At 43.5% G+C, this 21,807-nt stretch overlaps 3 protein-coding genes across 4 annotated transcripts; 1 reads left to right on the top strand and 2 right to left on the bottom strand.

The window, feature by feature from the left end:
- Positions 1 to 9: 9 nt before the first annotated feature.
- LOC133968092 (UAP56-interacting factor-like) lies at positions 10 to 4,925 on the bottom strand. Its single transcript, XM_062403919.1, has 9 exons — positions 4,752 to 4,925; positions 4,446 to 4,589; positions 4,198 to 4,361; positions 2,590 to 2,735; positions 2,224 to 2,296; positions 2,020 to 2,072; positions 1,758 to 1,832; positions 1,360 to 1,486; positions 10 to 1,048 (listed from the first exon to the last, which is right to left on the bottom strand). The coding sequence occupies exons 1-9, from the start codon at positions 4,822 to 4,824 to the stop codon at positions 947 to 949; spliced, it is 957 nt and encodes a 318-aa protein (XP_062259903.1). The 5' UTR covers positions 4,825 to 4,925; the 3' UTR covers positions 10 to 946.
- A 108-nt stretch (positions 4,926 to 5,033) lies between these two features.
- cpdp (CPD photolyase) lies at positions 5,034 to 10,638 on the top strand. Of its 2 annotated transcripts, none has more exons than XM_062403917.1 (10): positions 5,034 to 5,193; positions 5,364 to 5,761; positions 5,854 to 6,002; positions 6,789 to 6,971; positions 7,315 to 7,473; positions 8,023 to 8,221; positions 9,282 to 9,434; positions 9,617 to 9,738; positions 9,845 to 10,004; positions 10,086 to 10,638. In XM_062403917.1, the coding sequence occupies exons 1-10, from the start codon at positions 5,174 to 5,176 to the stop codon at positions 10,232 to 10,234; spliced, it is 1,692 nt and encodes a 563-aa protein (XP_062259901.1). In that variant the 5' UTR covers positions 5,034 to 5,173; the 3' UTR covers positions 10,235 to 10,638. The 2 variants fall into 2 exon arrangements, with proteins under 2 accessions (XP_062259901.1, XP_062259902.1); XM_062403918.1 differs by having other exon boundaries at positions 5,041 to 5,253.
- A 5,723-nt stretch (positions 10,639 to 16,361) lies between these two features.
- LOC133968685 (neuromedin-U receptor 1-like) lies at positions 16,362 to 19,736 on the bottom strand. The gene is made up of 3 exons (XM_062404859.1): positions 19,049 to 19,736; positions 17,811 to 18,044; positions 16,362 to 17,590 (listed from the first exon to the last, which is right to left on the bottom strand). The coding sequence occupies exons 1-3, from the start codon at positions 19,734 to 19,736 to the stop codon at positions 17,298 to 17,300; spliced, it is 1,215 nt and encodes a 404-aa protein (XP_062260843.1). The 3' UTR covers positions 16,362 to 17,297.
- Positions 19,737 to 21,807: the final 2,071 nt, after the last annotated feature.

Raw genomic sequence — 21,807 nt, forward strand, 5'->3', positions numbered from 1 at the left:
CGATGTGGCACAGAAAGAAAAAAAAAAAACTAGTGTTATTGACACTAGTCACAGAAAAATGAAGTGAGCCATGTTTTGTTCATTTAAATGGTGTTTGAATTTCATATGCCAATAGTTTTGTTACATTGCAAATTTTAATGTATTTAAATAAAAGCAATATTCAGATTCCATAATAATGCCTGTGGATGTAAAAAACAGTTCATTCTTAGGACATTTAAAACAATGTTCTGTTGAATATACACCAACTTATTGAAGCACAACTTCCTCTGATGACGTATTGTATTAAATGCATCCTCTTTCTACTTAATAACAAAACTCATACGAGAAGACGGTGCCAAATGCAGAGAGTTTTGTGTATAGGTGAAATACTTCATAGGAACGTGCAAACACCAGATGTCTGTAAATCAACATGTCGGTGGTGAGTTAACACTTCACAGGCAGCTGCCACTGTTTGATGACAAGAGAAGATGGAGACCTGAAACATGTTCGTCATCAGGATGCTGAAGACTGAAGCTAATACAAATATCACACTTTTAAAGAAACTCGTTTATTTGAACAAACATTACAAAACTATTCTCAAAAAACAAAATTGGAAGGAATCTGGGAACATATGTGCCACCCACGCAAATACATAACGGTCCTCTGAAAAAAATACTCTTCACAATCGTGACAGTCCAGAGTCCAACGGGGGGGAAAATATCTCTCCTTCCGAGTGTAGGACGTCCACTGTACAAACGGCTCTATACAACAATATGAATTATGAACGGGAAACCTTCCATTGACCTTTGAGCAGTTGTGCACGCTGTGCTCATTTGTCCCAGGATCGGTTGCCCACTCACCACTTGCAAAGTCAAGAAGCAGGTCGGCCGTGCCACCCTCCATCAGAAAAGGTGGGGTTCATTGTGTGGGTCTGACCTGGACAAAGGAGCTTCTGTGTTTTTGCCGGCTAACCCACTGTGACAAATCGGCTGCCTTTACCGCTCTGTGCCATCGTGGCACGCTGATCTTTCATGATGCGGAATCGCTCGTTCAAAGTCATCGACGTTTGCTGTGAAAAGAATCGGGTGAACGAATGTTTAACACACTTTAATGAAACTACAAACAAGACCTACACTGAGTCCATAACTGAAAGTCTACAAACAACCCATGTCACAACTGATCTAATTAAACTAATACCCATTAATACCTACTGCCTGCCTTTGAGATTTGAGGGGAAGTGCAAGTAATTCTGGGACTTAAATATTCTGTCTTGGGCATTACATTTCAATAACTGTGGTATTAAACTCTTAAATTTACTTGTTGAAATCTACCTCTGACTGTATTTAACAAAATAGAATCAATAACGTAGGATGCTCTCACCGGTTTGCCTACACTGTTGATGTCAAACTGTAGAGGAACACCTTTTGGTATTTTCTTCTCTACTGGTTCTATCTTGACTGGAACAGGAGTGACATTCGGGGGGTGCAGGGTCCAAGCAGTGGGAGGCCTGTGAAGAGGTGGCAGAAACGGTTTGTTGAATCTGGAGGTGTCTAAGATCATTGTCAACATGTACAATTCCTCAGAGGATACAAAAGCACACACACACAGAAACTTGATCAACACTAGGTGCTGAGGAAAAGACCACATCAGTTGATGCTCACAAACTTATTTATTTTAGCTCAAAGTTAAGTTCCTGGCACTGCCACTGTTTCTGCCATGTTAAATCCAACATATGTGTAAATATAATGAATAGTGGGTTGGTGTTGAGTGGTACTAACTCAGGCTGCGTCCTGGCTGTGGGGTTGTCAATTGAAACAGTCAAGATCCCGTTGTTGGCTGTCGATGTGCGCCACCTGGTGGACAAATAGATGCTGTATCAATATCACAAGCACAACAGACACTGACCCTAAGATGGCAAACAATGGTCCCCCAACCCCACCTCTCCAATTATTCACATCCATAGTGGGACTTCCTCTTTCCCTGCACACACAACAGAGTAGCTGCTACTACAAAAACAGGCTGGAGCCTACAAATACTCACTGGCGAGTTCTGACTGGAGAGCGAGGACTTGGCTTCTGCACCTGAGCTTGTACCTGCCGAGAGCAGAATAAACAGTGGTGCATTGACAGTTGGATTAGGTCTGGAAGTACACAGAAAAACCGTTATAACTACATATACAAACAGGGAATGTTCTCAAAATGTATTTAACAATGACCTGTAAATCCATAAATAAATAGCACGTGCCTTGAGTCCCCTGCGAAGAAGAAATGTGGCCTGGCGTGCTTCCCTCCGAGTCTGCTGGACAGGGGGCAGTGGTCTGAAGGACAGGAAGAAAAAACAGAGCTGAAATACGGCTGAGCCATCGCTGCAGCTTTAAACAAGTGAACTGTGAACTGTACAGTTGAACACATGAGCCTTCACTCATCTGAAGGACTTTAAAATTCAACTGCTTTCCACATTCCAACGCTTAAACATATGTTTTGGGCCATAAAAAGCCCTGATGTAGGTCCTTACAGCACACCCCCAAGTCTCCATGAATCAATAAACAATCATACAATATTACATAAGTGCACCATTTGACTGTATGAGTTGTTGTTAAGAGGTCCTCACCGTCGTCGCAGCTGAAATGGTCTCCTGACTGATGTGCTCGGGCCTCTCTGTGGATCCGGCTGCCTGTACAGTCGCCTCTGAACCTCCGGCTTCCTGTACGGAGTTTCAGTGTGTTGAATGAAGGGCCTTGTTTTCTGTCTTGTTTTCTGAAAGAGGAATGTGTAGTTACAACCAAGGCAAAGCATCCACAATTTACCCTGCAGCGGGAAGATACTTTAAGGTTTTGTTTCAGCGCAAAATACACATCAGGAATGGGAAACTTCCATTTCCCTTCGGTCGTTTTACCAGCATCCACACAAGAATTCACCCATCTTTATAAAGCCTAGTTTAAAAGGCACAGAGAGCTAAATGACAACACTAACACTTAATTGAGTTGATTATCTGAGTTAAGGTCTGATATGAAGTGAGGCAGTTTAATCATTTAAGTAAGAAGAGACAGAAATAAGGATGTAACTCTGAAAAGAATGAGTAAGATCGATGTTCCAGACTGATGACATAACTCTGTGTTTATTATGTAAAACACATTTGAACTAACTGGGGCTCACTGAGAGAAAAATATAGAAAAACAACAAAAAGATGTTGTGTTAGTTCAAAGTTATGATCACAGCTGACAAGGCTTTTGTCAGAAGTTGACAATTTATTAGTTGTTGGGGAAAAAGAGCTGAAACATGTCTAAGATTGTCTGGAGCAAGAGACAATGTCTTGTTGCCAGGTAACAGGATGTGAGCGCTGCCTCTGGGCGTTCAGAGCCCGGGCTTCACAGTTTGTTTAGACTCGCTTTTAGCCAAGAGGGGTTTTGTTACGTGAGTGAAGATACATTGAAGTTGCAGATGTTGTTTAGGCTTCATTATCAGTCTCACATAGCTTCAGTCTCACTGTACACTGGATTTTCAGTGATTCATCTTTAGTTTAGCTTCTTCTCAGTCGCTTCTCTCTTTGCTTTGTGTTTCCTACACAACGTTTTTAACAGGAGAAGAGGACACAGCCTCTCTCCCTCAATCGTTGACAACGCGGCGTCAACCCCACGTGATGCACAGGAGCAGAAATCCAGCAGTGAAATAGAGCACGTGAGGGAGGTTTGCGTTAAGGAGAAACAAACATAAACAACAAATAAATCAATGGAGCAGAAATCCCTGCTGATGATAAGAGAACAGTGGTGTCAATTGAAAACCTACCTAAGAGGCTGAGAGCTCTACTGCAGCTTCTCAACGTGTACACAGGGGATTCCTATGACCTGAGCCGTCGCTCTTCTTTATTCTAACTAAACATTACACCTGAAGATTCTCAGCCATCCAGGTCATGGTCTCTTCAGAAGTGTGTGTGTGTGTGTGTGTGTGTGTGTGTGTTTGTGTCCATAGACCCTCAGGTTAAACCCCTGAAACCTCCCATAAGACTTTTGGTTGAGAGACGAATCCCCTTCATGAGCTGGTTCATGTGACTACGTACAGGTGACGTGTCCAGCTTCTGAACAAACCCAACAAGGTCAGTAAATAATTTCTGTGACAAATACCAGTGCTGCTGATGGGAAATATTGCAGACCAGTGTCAGCAGCTGCTGTCAGTGCACCCTCACTGGCATGGACATGTCCTGCAGTGGGTCCTCCATTACCTGGTTGATCGCTGCTCTGTTCAGGATACCCACTCGTTTGAGCAGGGCGGTGGGCCTCCTGGCGGCCAGGCCTGTGATGACCCCCGGACCCCGCCGTAGCCCCTGCAGGGGAGGGACCCTCCGGTTTCTTAATTTAGGCGCTCCTCCTCGGAGTGCGCCACCTCCTGGAAGAGATAATAATAACTGCGTTACACACGTACAGGGCAGGTTAGAAGAGGAGTAAATGACACACACCCCAAAACACACACCTCTCTGAGCGGGTCCCACAGCTGCAGCAGCCCGCGGTGACACCTGTGGTAAGCGGCCTTTCTTCTTCACCGGTCTCCGGCTCCCTGGGGCCTGTCTCCTCCTCAGCTGCTGCTGCTCCTTCTTGTTCAGGCGAATGATGTCATCTGTTAAAATAAAAAAAGAATCACACGAGCAGAGTAAACGATGGCGTCTGAATGACACTTCGCCAGCCAGCTGCACACGCCCTCCCATCACTGAGCGCCGTCAGAAATCATTAGCTCGGGCTGTATTTTGGTACCGTGACGGCCGGCTGCTGAGGACCTTACCCAGCGACATGTCGACTTTATCGGGCCCCGCGGGTTTCCTGTCGCGGCCCTCCGCGAAGCCGCTTGTGTCCATGCTGTAGAGCCCGTGAAACACGCAGGGAGCGAGGGGACGGACTGTGGCAGCTGCAGGGTCGAGCTATGGCTTCCTCTCTGTACCACACACAGCAAGGTACCTCCTCCCGATGTAAGCGGTGCCGCGCATGCGCCGCGGACGCAAAGCATTGTGGGCGACGTAGTTCTAGCCCATCGACAACACCGCGTTACAAAACCCAAACACAGGCGGGCTCTTGTAACTCGTACCAGACGCGTTCAGACGTGTGTTGAGAGTTCGCGGTCACTCGTTGCGTCGTGGTTTCCACTGAGAGTCGAGTTCGTTTCCCCCGCTACACGACGACAGAAGAACTACAGGAGTCCTTCGCTGCATGTTCTGCATCTGGAGGAGGTGAGAGTTATCTTCATTCATTTTCGAGAGAGGAGTTTGTGCAGCGTCGTCGTGCTCCTGGTTTGTTGAGTTTTCTTCCTGGATTTGATCCTCTCGGTTACACGTAATGTTTGTGCGGTTTTCTAATTTCCGTGTTTTGTTGTGATTCTCACCACGCACGTCCCTCGCAGCTCCCCCTCTGCACAAAGGCGACTCCTGACGCTCAGAACCCAGAGATCACCGAGTCCACTTCTCTCCCTCTTCACCGGCTCCTTCTCCAGTGTTTCCACCATGTCAGATAAGAAACGTAAGGCTGCTCCCGCCGGTAAAGAGCGCTCCGCCAAGCAGAAGAAGCTGGCCCCCACGAAGCAGAAGGAGCAGCAAGAGGAGAAGAAGCAGCCGGCGAAGCAGCCAGCGAAGCAGCAGAGGACTGCGGGCTGGCTGCAGGACCAGCTCATGCAGCAGAGGTCAGAGGAGAAGGAGACGAAGTTCAACAAGATGCGTCTTCGAATCCTATCCGACACTGAGAAGATGAAGCAGGGCTCAGAGGGGGTCCTCTACTGGATGTCGAGAGACCAGAGAGTTCAAGGTAAACACCTGCACAACCAGCACTGAGCCATTTCCCTTCTCTTCATGTGTCTAATAGCGGTGTGTGTGTGTGTGTTTCCTCTTGTGTTTCAGATAACTGGGCTCTGATTTATGCACAGGAACTCGCAATGAAGAAAAACCTTCCTCTGCACGTCTGCTTCTGCTGGTTTGTCCCAAAGTCAGAGCTGTCTACGCTGAGACGTTACAGCTTCATGCTCGAAGGGCTGAAAGAAGTCGCAGAGGTGACCGAAAGATTTGGTTTGGATGCACAGATTACATCCAATAGTTCTAGTAGTGCATCAGTCAGTTTATCAATATGTTTTTGATATCATTTATCTTCAAATAAGTAAAACAACCAAACACTTGTAAGCTCCTCTCATGTATTTTTGTTGTTTATACTTTTACTACTTTTTTCCAGCTAGAAAGTCGACATGTAGGGTTTTAAAGAATCTACCACTGGAATTCAGATCTGTTGAATGAAATGTACTTGTATTTCAAATAATATATTCGATAATTAATACTAAATCAACTATTTACAATTAACTAATAGTTGAAGTAAGCTATGGAGGAAAATTCTGTCACGTTTTACACTGTTGACCTCATTCAAAAAGCAACTTTAAGATGTCCCCCTGATTTAGGGTGATCATGACCTTTATGTTTCACTTTATTTAGATGATTAATAGAATAAATTATCAACTGATCTCTTTAAGCGTTAGATTGAATAATGTTGGTTAGGATTTAAATCAATGACAAATCTTTGCTACACTTACAAACTAAAATCTCATGCAGGATTATGTTACACGTTACGAATTATGTGTGAACATCACTTATCAGTACAAAAAAAACAGTTATAAAAACAGTTTCATCTCGAGTTAAATGAGCAGCAACATATTTAAATCGCACAGTACAGTCAGGGGAAGAGGGTGAACGTGCAGGAATGTTGCTTTCCTCAGTGATATGTGATCCACATTGTTTAATTCAACTTATTCCTCTAGTCGTAATTGTGTTGTTCTACTCTTAACAACCAGGAATGTAAAGCCTTAGACATCCAGTTCCACTTACTCCATGGATCAGCAGGGGACGTTCTCCCCGGCTTTGTGTCGGACCACAGCCTGGGGGCAGTGGTGACAGACTTCTACCCTCTCAGAGAACCTCTGCAGTGGTTAGAGGACGTCAAAAAGAAGCTTCCAGGGGACATCCTCCTCAAACAGGTAAAAGCTCCCTCTCAAATATGTAATTTACAGACAGCGTTGGCTGATTGGCTGCTCTCCATTCTTTAAGTTTTTGTAGTATATTTAATATTAGAGTTTGACCCTGCCTCATATTTACAGTAGAGGGGCACTCTGGGAGCACTTGCACCAAGAGTACCTCGCCAAGTCAGAGCAAGTGGTGAAAAAGATCTTTGGGTCCGTCCATTTATTTGGATAGTTTAAGCTTAAATCTGCCAAAGAATAAACACAAACGGTCCCTGTATGAAATATTTAAATTCACATAATCCAGATTTGTCCTTATAAGCTGATAACGGAATTTAACACCTCATTGTCCTTTTTATAGGTTGATGCCCATAACATTGTTCCCTGCTGGGTAGCGTCACCTAAACAGGAATACTCCGCCAGAACGATCAGGGGAAAAATCACCAAACTTCTGCCGGACTTCCTCACCGATTTCCCTCCGGTAGAGAAACATCCCGTCACGGCTAAAAGAACTGCTAAAGTAAGTGCTGCAGAAACGCCCGACGGGAACATTCACGCTGCTGTGGATCAAAGTGAATGTGTTATTGATAGGTGGAGAAGACACAGAGTGTTTTTGTGCCACATTAAAGGACTTTTGGCTCGGTTGAAACCACTCACACATATTTAGTCTCATCCTGAAAATATGATTTGCTTTTGAAGTGTTAGATCAATACAATGTGAGATTAAGCTGTCAGAGAGACAGACCGCTGAAATGAAATACCGCTTTCAATCTTTAGCTCTCTCCTCTCCGCTGCTCATCGTTTATTGATGAGTGAACATAAACAGGCGTTTCTTTTACGACTGTGACAAGTTTTAAATTCTATCTCAGAAGCAGCTTTTACCGCTGTGCTGTGATGGATAAGCCAATCACTTGTGTGAGTACTCTCCTAATTTGAAGGGAGAGATTCAGAACATTCTCTGCTTTAGAAGTTTGCATTTCACTGTCACAGCACGGTGGATATTTTAGCTCATCACTGGCCGCTGCGACTTCTGCTGACTGGTTCTGTGTCCTCCTCTCTTCACCTCACAGCCTATAGCGTGGGACAAAACTCTGGCCTCGCTGCCGGTCGACAGGGAGGTCGTGGTGCCGGAGTGGGCCAAGCCTGGCACCAAGGAGGGGATGGCCATGTTGGAGTCCTTCATTGACGTACGCCTAAAAATGTTTGAAACCAAACGCAACGACCCAAATGTCCACGCCCTCAGCCAGCTCTCCCCCTGGCTCCACTTCGGTCAGTAATCTATATAATAATTCAGAAACGTCTGTCTGTTGCTCGCATATCTTGAAAAACGTTCATTTTATCGTCTTCACACTTGGCATGTGTATTGTTAAGGGCCTTTGAAAGTGCGGTGTTGAATTTGGTGCGATCTGGCCATGTGATACGCTGGGACTCATGATGTTGGAGATCCAGATCATCTGGATCTCATTGTGTTCTCGACAGCTGATTCTCCTGTTAGGGGCTCCGTGTGAGAGATAAGATAACAGCTTATTGATCCACACACTGGGGGAGTTCAGTTGTTAGAGCAGCAGGCAGGTTAGAATGAGGTAGAGAAGAGGATACAAATATTTAAAAAAGGCAATAGACTGAGTTGAGCTTAACTGAACTCTGAATAAACATGTGAACAGATCTGTGTGCAGCTTCAGGGTTCTGTGGACAGAGTCCAGCAGCCAGTCTTGACTTGGTGCGGCTCAGTTACTGCTGTTGTCTTTTACAGTTTAGAGAAAAAGCTGCAGCCAGCATCACAGAAGACTAAGCCAACAGCCCATTCCAAACAGGCAGGTTCAGAACGGCCACTGCACTCGTTCAATGAAAAGAAAAATTCTGGGCATTAATGTTATTAATGTTTTGGGGAAAATGTAAGATTTGGTTTTTGCAAAACTTTGCAGTAATATTACTTCTTCTTACCTACTTTACATTTGTGACCTAATCCACCGCTAGAAACAGATCAAACACTATACTATCCACACTCGATGATGACCTTCAAACAACTCCAACCATTATTCCATTCACTTCATTACTCAATTTGTTGATTCTACTGATCACTGGGTCTAAATAGTAGATGCTCATCACTTACATCCACGAAGCATCAACCATATCGGAGTCTTAATTTACTGGAGCTCCCTGAGATATTGCAGAATCCAAGCTGAGTTCAAAGTGAACCGCAGTGACGCACAAATCACAGAATGTGTTTGTTTTAGCTGGACCGCAACACTGAACTTGGGATGAAAGTCTCTTCTGTTTGCATTCTCATCTAATCTCGTCTTTAAATTCCTCTGTTCCTTCTTTCCAGGCCACATCTCAGCTCAGCGCGTGGCCATGCAGGTTCAGAGCAGTGGGAGAAAGGCAGATCAGGTCGTCGCCTCCTTCATCGAAGAGCTGGTGGTGCGCAGGGAGCTGACGGACAACTTCTGCTACTACAACAAGAAATACGACAGGGTGGAGGGTCAGTGGAAAATGAATCGGCTCACTCTGCTGTATCAAATGGCCAATCAGTGACATCCGCTCACAATCTGAAATACTTTGTCCAAATTACAGGCTTGTACTGGGCGCTTGAAAGGATTCGGCTCTGTCTTTGTATTTTCACAGTTTCTGGAAAATGATGTATTACGTGCTTGTGTCACTCAGGTGCATATGAATGGGCTCAGAAGACGTTGAAGGACCACGCCAAAGACGAGAGGCCTCATCTCTACACACGGGCGCAGCTGGAGAAAGCAAAGACACACGACAGACTGTGGAATGGAGCTCAGGTAAAACAGTGAGACGGACCAGGTCTCAATGGACCTGATGTTAACCTACATGTCCGTCTGTTTTGTGCTTTCTTTCCAACTGCTTTCTATTCCATGTCTCTTTTAGTACCAGCTGATCACCGAAGGGAAGATGCATGGCTTCTTGAGGATGTACTGGGCCAAAAAGATTCTGGAGTGGACAACGTCACCAGAGGAGGCGCTCTCCATCGCCCTCTATCTAAACGACCGCTATTCGCTGGATGGCCAGGACCCGAGTGGTTTTGTTGGTAAGCTCAATCATGAAATAAAGCAAGTCAGACACTGATGGACTGCATTCTTTTCCTCACATCCTGATCTTCCTCCTGTAGGGTGTATGTGGTCTATCTGTGGCATCCACGACCAGGGCTGGAAAGAGAGAGCTATTTTCGGAAAGATCCGCTACATGAACTACAAAGGCTGCACCAGGAAGTTTGACGTCCCCAAGTTTGAGCAAAAGTACTGTCCCAAAAACCTGTGAGGCTAAACTGCATTGAGACAGGGAAGGAAACACATGAGCTGGTCCATATCTATTACACGTTCACGTCAGGGAGAGTTTGGACAGTGTCTCCAGTGGCCGATTTATTTCTTCAAGTCCAAAATATTAGGCATGTCATAGCTCAGTCAGTGTTTTATCATTACTGTAACTGTGCTCTGGTATTTGACTCCAGTGTGTTATTTTGTGAACTTCCCATGAGATGATTATCTGTTGTTTTTCCTTTGTTGTTTTGCTACTTTTATACAACAGCTTCTACTTTTGATTTTTACTGCTATGTTACAAAGAAGTTGCCGTGTTTCAGGACCACAGTGTTTAAACGTCGGATTCCTCTTGTTCTCGGGGAACTTTAAACAAATTAAAGTCATAAACTCGTTCTGCTCAGCAAAGTCACAGTGTCGTGAATCATTCACAGTCCTCCCATTCTAACTTGTCACTGAAGAAAGCAACAAATCCACTTTATGTTGCCTTTTAAAAGACTAGTTTCATCCCCCACAGTCATTTGACATGAATTGCATTCAGAGTTAAGTAAAGACAGACTTTGAAGTTTCATCTGCAAACAACTGTGAAAGATCTGTGACCTTTTAAAATAGCATTGATCTTGAATGGCACTCGGTACATAATAGAGAACCCACTTCACCAAGATCCACATTAAACCGTCTTCCATTATGTGTCAGTGATGACGCATGTTGGCCGCTGACGTGACGAGAAATCCAAGCAAAACCTCATGAACGGATTCTATTCGAAAGACAGGCAGCTGACTCCTCTGTGAAATGAGCTGAGATCAGTCAAGAACACTTTGTCACGATTTACCCATTTATGGGAATACAGCTATGGCTCCATTCTTTGGATGATCCCTGGAGTAGCCAAGCATCATGCTTAGATAAAACAGGGAACACGACATAACCCCCCCCCCCCCAGTGGGCGTAACAGGCTAGAATAATTTGTTCGAGACAAATATCATTGACCACAACTATGTTTGGGCTCAGTGCTAAAAGGTGGATATTGGGGTGGTGGAGCCAAGTTGCCGGCAGCAGGGCGTGGGTGGCAGTGAAGCTGAGCAGGGATCAGTGAGGAGGAGGTCGTATTTAAAGGGACTGCGTTGTCGAGAGGACGGGCTGTGATTGGTGACAAGCCCCCATGAACCTATCGGACAGCTTGTGACAGCTGAGCACATGACTCCATGTCCTGCATGAACTAACTCGATGCTTCATTTGTGTAATTTTGCCAGTTACATGTTAACCGCAGAGTGCAGGCCGACTCAAAACTCGACTACAATTTGTGAATATCTGTGCACATTTTCAGGACAATTCACCAGCTCCTCCTTTATCAGGTGAAGGAACCAACACACCAACACTGGCATCACAGTCAGGCTGTTAGTGAAGCTAAAAATGACAAAGATGAGATCTCTCACCTGTTCTCTGGGGGGAGTTTGTCTGTCTCCACTTTGCAGATGTTTGAGGTATTCCAACACGTGAGCGTGGGACGTGTGAACCGAATGCAATCGCAGCAGAATGTAAGTGTCCCGGGATTCACCTGTCTGAGTGGAGAATTAATCACTCAACCCCTGTGAGTCCTTTTGAAAGAGGAGAAAATGAAAAAAGTGAAGCAGTGGTGAGGGTTTATCCATCAAGAGGTCCCTTGTGTCTTTAATATTTCATATTTATAGTCTCCAAAGTACTTTTTGCTAACCCTGACAACCACGCTGCTGTTGTAAATATGTGTTTCTGCATTTGAGCTTATCCCAGCAGGGGTTTTCAGGAGGAGGAAAATGGAAAACCTCCTCATAATAGGAAAATGATTTCTTCATATGCTGGCGGACATTTGCCAATTGTTAATATTCTGGCCGTGGTTATTTTCCACCTATTCAGTCTTAATACAAGCTCATTGTGTTCATTGTGAGGTGAAGCCGGTGGGGGAGAGGGCACTGTGCTTCACCCTTTGTTGAGCTTTCCAATTAACCCAAACTATATGTGATTGCACTGCAGGATGACACGCACACACACAAACACACACAAACACACACAGAAGCTAGGGTGGCCTTGAATAATGCTTATTCTGACTCACTATACAATATGAATACATCCATTTCCCTAGTAGTAGCTGTACAAGAGGGCAACATATATTCTATTTGTGTTCATTTAAATTAGTGAGTTAAAGGTATAAAGCTCCATCAATGCAGATGTGTTGCTTTTACCCTTATAGACAGTATATAAAGCCTGGATGTATTATAAGTATTATATATATATATATAAATTGTTTATATATACATGATGTTAAGATTGATCCCATGCCTGCCCCCGCAGATTCCGGAGCTTCAAACTGTGATCGCTACAGCGGAGACTCTGACTCCAAATGTTGTCATTGGTACAAATTGAAAAGATCATATCCAGAATACTTTGCATTTCTGGCTGGGGAGGAAATTAAGTAATGTCGTCCATCTATATATACTGTCTACACTTTTAACACAAAGCCTGCGTGAACAGCTTTAAAATAGAAAATACACAGTACAAAATGTTTTCTTCGATAGGGGTGATATCAAAAGATGAATCTAGCAAGAAATCTGTTTAGGAAGCAGCTCATTAATTTAAGAATGTGAGGGTCAGACGCTGGAGACGTGAGATATGTAGAAATGAGAGATATTCACGTGTTCAAATACGTTTGTCAAATTAAGGGGAAATTGAGCCCACAAATTTTAGATTTTAAATTCACCAATCCTCTGCTTTTGTGGAGTCACATCAGTGACAGTAGATATTTGCAATCAAAGGGTCTAAAATGATCTATGAAGTTTTATGAATCATTTCCAAATCTTTAGTATTGTATTAGCACCTAAACAGATGAATTAAAAACTGTTCATTATAATCTTCATTAAAAGAGGATTAACTGCAAGGCTGGGTTGTTATAATGCATATTGTTCTGCTGTCTACTGGAGAAAAACCATTGTGAATTTTCATGAAAGTGTATTTATATAACAGCAACCGGCTGCGTCTCATACAAATCACGGCTGTTTAGTTGCTGTGAAAACATATCTCCAATTTGCAGAGCTTGGTATGTGTATAAAACACTTCCGTGCTTCAGATGGACTTGTTTTCCAGGAGAATCCAGGCTTTGACATGGCCCCTGTGATGCCTCCACCTTTGCAGCCTGATGTCGGACGACTTCCACAGCCCTGAACCGTCAGTCGTTTTATGGTTTTATGTCACAGCGGACTTCCTTGTGTCAGCAGTGTACATGCAAAGTTTCAAATGGATCTGAAGAGAATCTGAAGGACAATTGGAAAGATAGTTTCCTCTGTTTATAGTTATATAAAATTGTTTGATGGTTTGCATGAAACCAGTGTTATGCAGCACTTCACTGCTGGATGTCAGGTTTTATAACTGAATATACTGCTGATGGAGCCGCAGCCTCACTCTGCTCTCTGTTCATCAGGTCAAGGATGTGGTCCCATGTGTTACCAGGCCTTTTCTAAACTGCTCTTGTTGGAGAGTCATTCGTGCTCCATCAGTGTCAGACCCCGTCCACACACTCATCCCATTATCCGACACCTCATCTCATCATTTACGCAGCGAATCACATCTCCCCCTCCTCCGCGGGAGGAACTGGACAGTACAAGGACGCACAAATTCAATGCAGAGACGTGCATAGCAGCATATTTGTCATCTGTGTAAGATGTGAGAATATTCCAACTCCTGCCATGAAAAGCCTATCAGCACTGACTCTCTCCTGACTTCTTTTGGCAGCTGGGTTTGCACTGTATGATGCAACTCTTTTACTTTTTAAAATGGACTAAAATTGAAGAGGACATGTACAAAAGTCAGCGAAAATTCGGAAACTGCGTATCTGTTACGAGATTTCAGATACCTATTGTTCTTTACTCCCGATCTTTACTCTGGCTCCATGTCTTTTAATGAATTGACTTCAAATACCTGCCGTTGATTTAAAAAGCACTGAATAGAAATAAAGAATATCTAATTATTCTGCTCCCCATTAGCTCCATTAACAGTTCACCGGTCGCCGCCCTAACAGAGTGGACAGAGGTTGTCTGCAATGAGCCTGTCCACTTCCCATTAATCCCTCTGCATCCTGGCTTTGTACAATAGGACTGACTGCAATGTAGTCCTGAATGGATTGGCATGAAACGTATTTACACCTGATTCTGCTCAAAACCACTACATTTTATGATTGTTTATATATTTTAAATAATAACATTTTATTACTGATTATTTATCATAATTGGAATGGAAAAAAAATCCTTATTGGTCCTTTGGTTTTTCTGACAGGGAAATTGATTTCCCCCCCTAAATGTGGCCTCCTGCTCATGCATGAGGATTGCAGATCCAGGATCGTGGCTCGTGGTGGCATCTGATCCCGGATACAACCAGATTGTTTAAATAAACAATACACCTACTCACTATGCTAATACTGTAAACAGCTCTACCATGGCATCACTGCTCTTCCCTCCCCCCTTCATCTCTGCCAGACATTTTCTTTTTGTATAAATACTTTGTTAGTGTCTGTCTTTTCTCATGAATGATGGTTGTAAATTCTTTTTATCATTTGTGGATGTGTTCTACTGCTCCTCTGTCCCTCCAGGGAAAGGGAGCCCTTACTTGTGATTCTCTCCTCACCCTTGTCGTGGGTTAAGAGTTGAGGACGTCGCACCTTACACAGCTATTCAAGCACTTTGTGGCAAATTTTGTTTTGTGATATGATCGGTGAGTTAAGGATTAACGACCGATTGCAACAGCACACCTTGTTGTTCTCTCAGAGTAATACGGAAAATAAATGAGGTGGAATGAACCCTCTTGGCCAAATGTAGCTGCTGCTTTGTAGTCATGGCGACGTTAATAACTGGTTTCCATGCTTTTACAAAGACAATGTCTCATGAAACCAAAATGGTGAACGCCGTTAAGTGGGCTTGAAGTCACGAGGACTCACCACCATTGAAATTGTCTGTGGGTGATTTGTAAGTTTTGCACATCAGTATCAGTTACGTTTCTCTCTTCCTTTCATTATGTTGTGCGTCAAAGTAAATTACACAAATGATGAAAACAAGATGATGTGAGGCTCAGACTCAGACCCCCTCCCCCCTCTCTTACCGAGCATCTCACTATGGTGTCTAATTTTGTGATTTGACGGGTTCCAACACTCCAGCTCTCTGCTCATTTCTCTGAGGGAAAGTCGGAATGAAAACACGTTGTGTTCCTCATTCGGGTTGATTTGTGTTTTAATTTCACGGCTCCCACAGTCTACTCACACAGTTGGTTAAAGTTAAATGTGTTTCTCGTGTTGTTATGTGAGAACATGACAACCAGTCTCTTGAAATGCCATCACTGGGATGATGCTGGGATCTGGAGTGGGTCTATTTGCAGAGGCGGTGTGCAAACAGCGTGTTCTGCTGTGGAGCTAGTGGGTTTACTGACACTCATTAGTGGTGGTGTGGCACTCTGATAACAATGCACCATTACAGAGTGATTTAAAATTTAAACAATCTCATTTCTTCTCCCCCCCTTTGTTAAATTTCTGATATACAATCGACCCTGTGACATTATCCTTCCCTTTAGCCTCGACCCCTTACTCCTCACCATCTCCATGAGGACAGATTAATTTTCCTCCTGCACTGTGTGTGACCTAAAGTTGAGCTGCGACAGCCCCGTGTTTCTGTGGCACGTCTCATTACTCCTAAATAAGCGGTGTTGTTTAACCCAAACATTCAAACAGAAGATATTTGTGTCTGTCTGCTGGTCGCTCTGCAGGCGATTGAATATTAAACCATGTGCAAAGACTCTTTCCACTAATTTCTCTTTGAGTCAAACAATTAACCCTCTAACCACAAGCACGGATTTTCCAAAGCAGGTATACATATGAAATCAAAGGGAAACATACACACTTTCATTACATAGTAGAGACCTTTATCAATAATCACAAACATGATGAATATTCACATGTCCTATTTACTGTACAGGTCATTTTAAAGGCAGTTATTTCATTCGTAAAATAGCGATACCACAATTTTAAATGAGGGAACTTGAATTAATTAATTCATTTGTTAATTGAGCTTTACACAATTTAACTAATATTGTAAATTGTATATGAATGAATTTGTGTGAATGCTGCAATGGTCTATATAGTCGTAATGTATTTTATATATATATTCATATAATACATAATGAAAGTAGTTTTTAGGCACCTGACTAATTAGTATTGTGTCATATTCAAACCATCCCGTCATTAATCCTGTTTCCCTTTATTAACTTTCATTCTTGTTTCCTTCTCACACATGAGGCATTGTATACCTTCACTCTTCATTCAATGGGCAAGCATTGAAATGTTACCTCGCATTATGAGGTAAATACCATAAAGACATTACATAAATAGAAATGAATTAACGTCAAGGCTGCTAAATGGTTGTGTCTTCATTGCATAAAATTGCTGCTGTGTGTATTTGTATGCTTATTTCATTGTTCGTCTGAGAACAATACCCTCCACCGTTTTATGAAGTCCTGTGTGTTGACATGATTCCTGCAGGATGATGGTCAGTTTCACGACTGATTACAAGACAGGAACAAATTTCAATAGGAGCGAGCTGGACAGGAATCATAATAACAATCATTTTTGCAATATGCAGTTGAAGAAAACATAATTTTCTTTATTTTGAATACAATATATACATCTTTTTTGAATCTATCTGCTCTGGTGGTGTCCTTCTGGTTGGCTGCAGGCAGTCACCTGACATTACATGACGCATGTGATTGAAAATGCATTACGCTGCCATAAAAAAAATAAAGCCCATTCCCAACAATGGAGTCAGAGTCAGATTAGGGGGAAACCAGCATTGCAAGAATGGGTAAAAGACAACAATCCATGTATCACACTGACAAAATAACTTTCAGGGAAGTCACAAGTTTTAAAGAGCAGAAGATGTCAGTGTTAAATCAACGTACACAGAACGGGAGATGTTTTCACAAGAACAGGTTGGGAAAAGATATTTACAATGCACACCCTCTAATCACACCACTGCTCCACCCAACTTGCCCATCGGTCCAATTCATAGTTTTGGCTCGCTCAAGGTGCTGCCCCGGGTCCCCTGTGAGATGGAGCGTATCGGCCAGCTGTCAGAAAAACAAGTCACTTTACTGAACATTTCCCTGAACCTGGTGGACATGAGGTTGTAGATGATGGGGTTGATGGCGGAGCTCAGGTAGAAGCAAACTCCGGAGACGACGTGGACTTGCTCGAAGAGCTTGAGGTGCTGCTGGGATGAGTTGTCGATGTAACTCCACATCAAGCGGTCCACGTGGAAGGGCGCCCAGCAGAGGCCGAACACGACCACCAACACACCTGGATCACGAGGATACCATCACTTAGAGTCACAGAGAACACGCTAACAGAAGCAGACACACAATCGTCAATCCAATCGCCAGCATGTAACAGACGGCAAAACAAAGCTGAGACACAAATGTAAAAAGGACAAAGACAAAAATAACAAGTACTTATGGGCTTGAAGGCTGTTTACACTCAGATGCACACATGGTAAAGAAATAACTGAATAAACACCTACACAGCATCTTGGTGACTTGCACGTTGCGTTTGCTCAGCTTCTGTTTATTCAACCCGAAGACACTTTCCCTTCCAAAGCTACACGTGGTGTCCGCCACGGTCATGAACTTCTCCCTGCGGAGCTGCAGGCCAATGAGCAGGTAGAGAACGCCGATTATCAACATGGGGAGCAGGAAGAAGACCAGCGTGGAAATCAGGATGATCAGGTTGTACATCCAGGTGGGCTTGACCACATCTGAGGATGGAGATACAGAACAGTGTGGAGAAGCACAGATCTGAGTCAGCTCATGATCCCAGATGTGTCAAGGGCATCAACGCTTCATATGTCAGTGTAAAACCTTTTAGCACTTTGTAGCCAGCTAGGCAGTGTTGCTCTAGAAATTGTTAGTCTGTGAGTACATAACACAAATACATTTATTTAAATATAACCCTTAACAGTTTCCTTGACAATGACATGATTTCGAAAAAATAAATGAATCTACAGCAAGATTGTATTTGAAGTTGGATGATAGCTCTGATCCCCCAAAGTAAAGCCAAATCATCTTCATTGCCCCCTGGTGCCTGGCTGCAGTATAGGTCAACATGTTTGTGAATGGGACTAGGACCAAAGTAAAACGTACACGTCATATAGATTTTTTTTTGCAGAATTTGCTTCTGTCATTTGAGCTGATTCTTATCACCCTGCTGTATGTCAAAGTGTTATTTTTCTCATAATTTTGGTTTGAATTAGTTAGTTGATGCTATAAAAAGGAGATGAAACATCATGATTGACAGCTGAGACTGACTCACGATTGGTCGAGTGCATGTACAGTATCGGCCTCGCCAGTGTTGACACTTGATCCAAACGTGTAAGATAGCCATTCTTGTATTTATACAGGATATTTTATCTTCATCCCTGGGTAGTGGAAGGAAGTGGAGATTTTTCAACCATCTTAAGATTCTGTCTATATGTTCTACAGCGACAACAATTTTTGTTTGGTTTTGATGGAGGGCCCCTCGGCCCCTTTTGCCTGGGGCTCCAAGGTCCCTTTAAACACTCATTTATTAAAGTTACCTGCAAACCAATAACGTGTACTTTGTGTTTAGTGCTAATTGGAAGATGTTAGCCGGTGAACTTGTGGACTAAACATTTTATATTCCTCCATTTCAGCACGTTAACATTATCTTTGTGGGAATATTCGCATTTGGTCTCACACTCTTTAACAAAGGGAACAATAAAATATTAAGATTTACACATACGGCAGATTGCAGATCGAGGAAACTGTCGTCCAAATCTTGGCGGCAGCACCATGATGCCGTGCAGGCTGGTGTTTGGCACAGCACACACCATGGACAGAACCCATAGCATGAAGATGACCCTCCTGACGTGGGCGCGCGTGGTCATGTGTTTGACCTTCAGGGGGTGGACCACAGCCACATAGCGTTCCACACAGAGGGCGGTGACATTGAGGATTGAGGCGAAGCAGACGGTCTCAAACAGGAAGATTTTGAAGTAGCAGCCCCCCTTGCCGAGCAGGAAAGGGTAGTTCCGCCACATGTCGTAGAGCTCTAAAGGCATGCCCAGCAGCAGCACCAGCAGGTCAGACACCGCCAGGCTCAGCAGGTAGTAGTTGGTGGGCGTCTGCATCACCCTGTAGCGTAAGATGACCGCGCAGGTCAAACAGTTGCCCAGGACGCCCACCATGAAGATGGCGAGGTAGGTGGCGCAGACGGGAGAGAAGACGGGGGAACGGAGAGGCCCCAGGCGCCTGGCCAGGTACTCCTCCTCACTCAAACACAGCTCATCCAGATCCTGCTCGGTGGCGTTGGCCAGCACCAGCGAGATATTCATCCCACACCCCACAGCGGCCTCGGGGCAGCCCACGCCATCGAAGACTTGGGCACCAGATATGAAAACAGCTTCGAGGGAACAGTTCAGCTCCAGCATGGTGATGTTTGATGCTAGGTGCAGCTCTATTCCTATTGAAATGAATAAAAAGGTGGAAATGTAAGCACCCCCCTGGTTTTACAGAGTTCAGCCTTTTATTTATACTTCTCAACCTGTGACGATAGTTGTGTAATTTCTTGGCTAAGATTGAAAAAATAACCTTGATGGTGTCTTAAGCTGACGTTCCTGCTAGCCCCCCGCCTACGATGACTGGAAAATGTGTTAGTGAGCCCACGTGAGAACACAGCAGGACGGGTGGGTTGATGTCGAACACAAAAGTGAAAAGAATATCAATATTTTAGGATGAAAAAGGTGTCATACACGTAGAGAACAAGGATGAAGATGTCAACTTGGAATAACAACAAGATTCTGGATCTTTTGGTGATGAGGGCTGACGACAGTCTTGATGTGTTTTAAACAATAACACGTGTATGCCGCAAAAGAATTTCGACGGTGTGTTATACCTCCTGCATGATCAACCCAGACGCCTCTCCTCTTCTCTTTGTTGTGAACGCGTCTGACTCGAAAAACAATCTTCAGCTGTGCTCTTCATGAAGAGGCAAACTCCGGGAAATGTCCGGTGAGGGCAAAAAAAACCTTTCCTACCTGTTGGCAAGACCCTGTTTGGCAATTTACCACAGGAATGTCCAAGCCAATAGGATTATAAGATATGAGGTTACCTCAATTTTGACCATTCCCTTCTATAATCAGTGTCTTGAGAGTCCCTCAGGTCTATGAAGCTGCGACACTAACTTACTGGACACCAATTATTAGCTTAGAAAGTACCCTTACATAAAGTGATTACATTAGGATTCTAAAACCAAAACAACTCCCAGAGAGATGATTTGTTCAAGTGAATCTATTAATAATTGACTAGTATACATAAACTGTAGCTGCAACTGAGCTCTCATCCACACCAGGGAAACTCTGTGCTCACAAGTGGAAGCAACAGGCGGCTGAAAACCAGTTTCATGATTTAATGGAAATTGTAGTATCACCATAGCAGCACGAACTGAGATGCTTGACACAACTCGCCATGTTCTCTGAGCTGTAGCCTTTTAATGATTCTAACATACTAGAATCTTGTTAAATAGGAATGGTATTGTCTTCCGTGCTCACGCAAAAATTCACTTAAAGAATAACAAGGAATGAGTATCCATTCAACATAACATAGATAATTTAATTTGAGGAAAAATTGAATCACACACCTTCAGCTTGCGGGTTCCATGAGGCCTTTTTCCTCTTATTCACAAGAAGTGAAGAAATGAAGACATGTGAGATGATGTATAATCACCACATGTCTCTGCATCCTGACTTTAGTTTTTCCTGCTTCTTTACCTTCACTGCTTTGCCGCTTCAATGCGACGCTGCTGCCTTGATTTTCTGTTTGTGCAGCAGCACTCCTTCACACCCCACCTCTCTCTCTCTCTCTCTCTCTCTCTCTCTCTCTCTCTCACCCCATCACCAGAGCGTGTATGTTGCCAGACACGCACACACACACACACACACACACACACACGCACACACACACACACACAAGCACACACATTTTCAAATCTTTTATGTGAACCTATAGTATACCGCAATCTTCCATTCTATTACTTTCCCATTGAAAGACCACTTAATTTTCCAATTTGAAAACTGAGGTTGAGATTGCTTTGACCTGTGGCTTGAGTGTTTGTGGTGTATGTGGGGCTGCACATAAAAAAGATGAATCTATTTGTTCAACTTTTACTCTGTTGCCTTCCACTCGGCAATTCCCAGTTTTCCAGCGGCAGTTATTCACTGGTTTTCACCTTATGATGTGTTATAAAGTCTCCATGAGTGTTAATAAAGGTGTCATGAATAAAATGCATCATCATTATTATTATTTATCAGAATAGGCAGCAAACAGTTATCATGATTGTGGATGTAAAATACAGAACACCACCAACCACAACCAAAAACCCAAACACCAGTTGCCAGTTATTTGTCAAAACTTTAAACTTGCATCAAGTTTTATTTTCTTTAAATCGTGCATTTTCAAGAAAGTTAAATAACTTTGAGGCATTCATTGTTTCAAGAGGGTGAA

Source organism: Platichthys flesus, chromosome 14 (genome assembly GCF_949316205.1).
Source record: "Platichthys flesus chromosome 14, fPlaFle2.1, whole genome shotgun sequence".
NCBI lineage: Eukaryota > Metazoa > Chordata > Actinopteri > Pleuronectiformes > Pleuronectidae > Platichthys > Platichthys flesus.